Here is a 975-nt window from a genome sequence, read left to right on the forward strand (position 1 = left end):
ATCAAGACACTAAAAGAGTGAAAATAATGTTATAAATGAAAGCCTTAATATGAAATAGCTTTTCATTATTAGCCGAATTAAAGCCATTAATTATTTTTATTTTTCAGGAAATACCCTGATTTCAACTTGCTCAGACAATTACTTGAGATTCATATCTTGTGACATGAGTAATTTAAAAGGTAATTAATTGTTGTTTTTCATAGGTACATCATACATGCTATATTTGTTTCTGATTTTTTGAGAAGATATACTTTGATGAATTTGCCCTGAAAAACATTTTACTCTCATTAAGAATTACTATGAAACCTTGAAGGACAACATCGGCTTCATATGAAAATAACCTTCCAAGTAATATTAGTAAATAGATACTAATGACAGACTAACCTGATTCTCTTCAGTACAAAAGAAAATTCACCACAACAATCAAACAGGAAGATGGCTGACTACCTTTAAGGCCCGTTTCCTACCAGGAAGGGAAGACTTGATAGTTGTGGGGTCCATGATGCAGCCAAGAAGGGTGAGTGGTATTCTGCTTCTATTCCACAAAAGCTATAGATTCCAGTATTATTTGGGGAGTGGGACAACATACCAGTCTGCTTTGAAGTAATTTTTTGGTGTGATCATCATCTTGTTCTTCTTCTTTTCTCTGTTTGCCTCAAAAACATCAGGTATCATGCAATACATTCTAACTCTGTAGATAGGATATGTCTGTGGATATGTAAGTAACAGATGTTGAGGCTTAAATGTGGACAAGTTAATATTTTTGGGGCAAGCATATTGAGAAGTGGTAGTGTTAGAACTTGTGCAACTGCAAGGGAGATCAGGGCAGTACTGACTAATTTCTTGGGAGAATACAAAGTCAGCAAAGCTAAGTATCTGTTGATGACATACCCACAGACATTCCCTGGCACCAAAGGTTAAGTTTTCAGTTGTTGTATTTTTCAATTTTTTTATACTGTTTTCTATGATATTTTA

The 975-nt window shown here is 34.2% G+C and overlaps 1 protein-coding gene across 1 annotated transcript in view; it reads left to right on the plus strand.

The window, feature by feature from the left end:
- The window catches only part of LOC119593977 (WD repeat-containing protein 76-like), a gene marked incomplete in the record, with an annotated part of 16,767 nt that overhangs the window by 13,871 nt on the left and 1,921 nt on the right, over nucleotides 1-975 (plus strand). The window contains 2 exon segments of the mRNA XM_037942998.1: nucleotides 108-179; nucleotides 399-517. Coding sequence (XP_037798926.1) covers nucleotides 108-179; nucleotides 399-517 — 191 coding nt within the window.

The sequence above is a fragment of the Penaeus monodon genome, chromosome 33 (assembly GCF_015228065.2).
Source record: "Penaeus monodon isolate SGIC_2016 chromosome 33, NSTDA_Pmon_1, whole genome shotgun sequence".
NCBI classification, from domain to species: Eukaryota; Metazoa; Arthropoda; class Malacostraca; order Decapoda; family Penaeidae; genus Penaeus; species Penaeus monodon.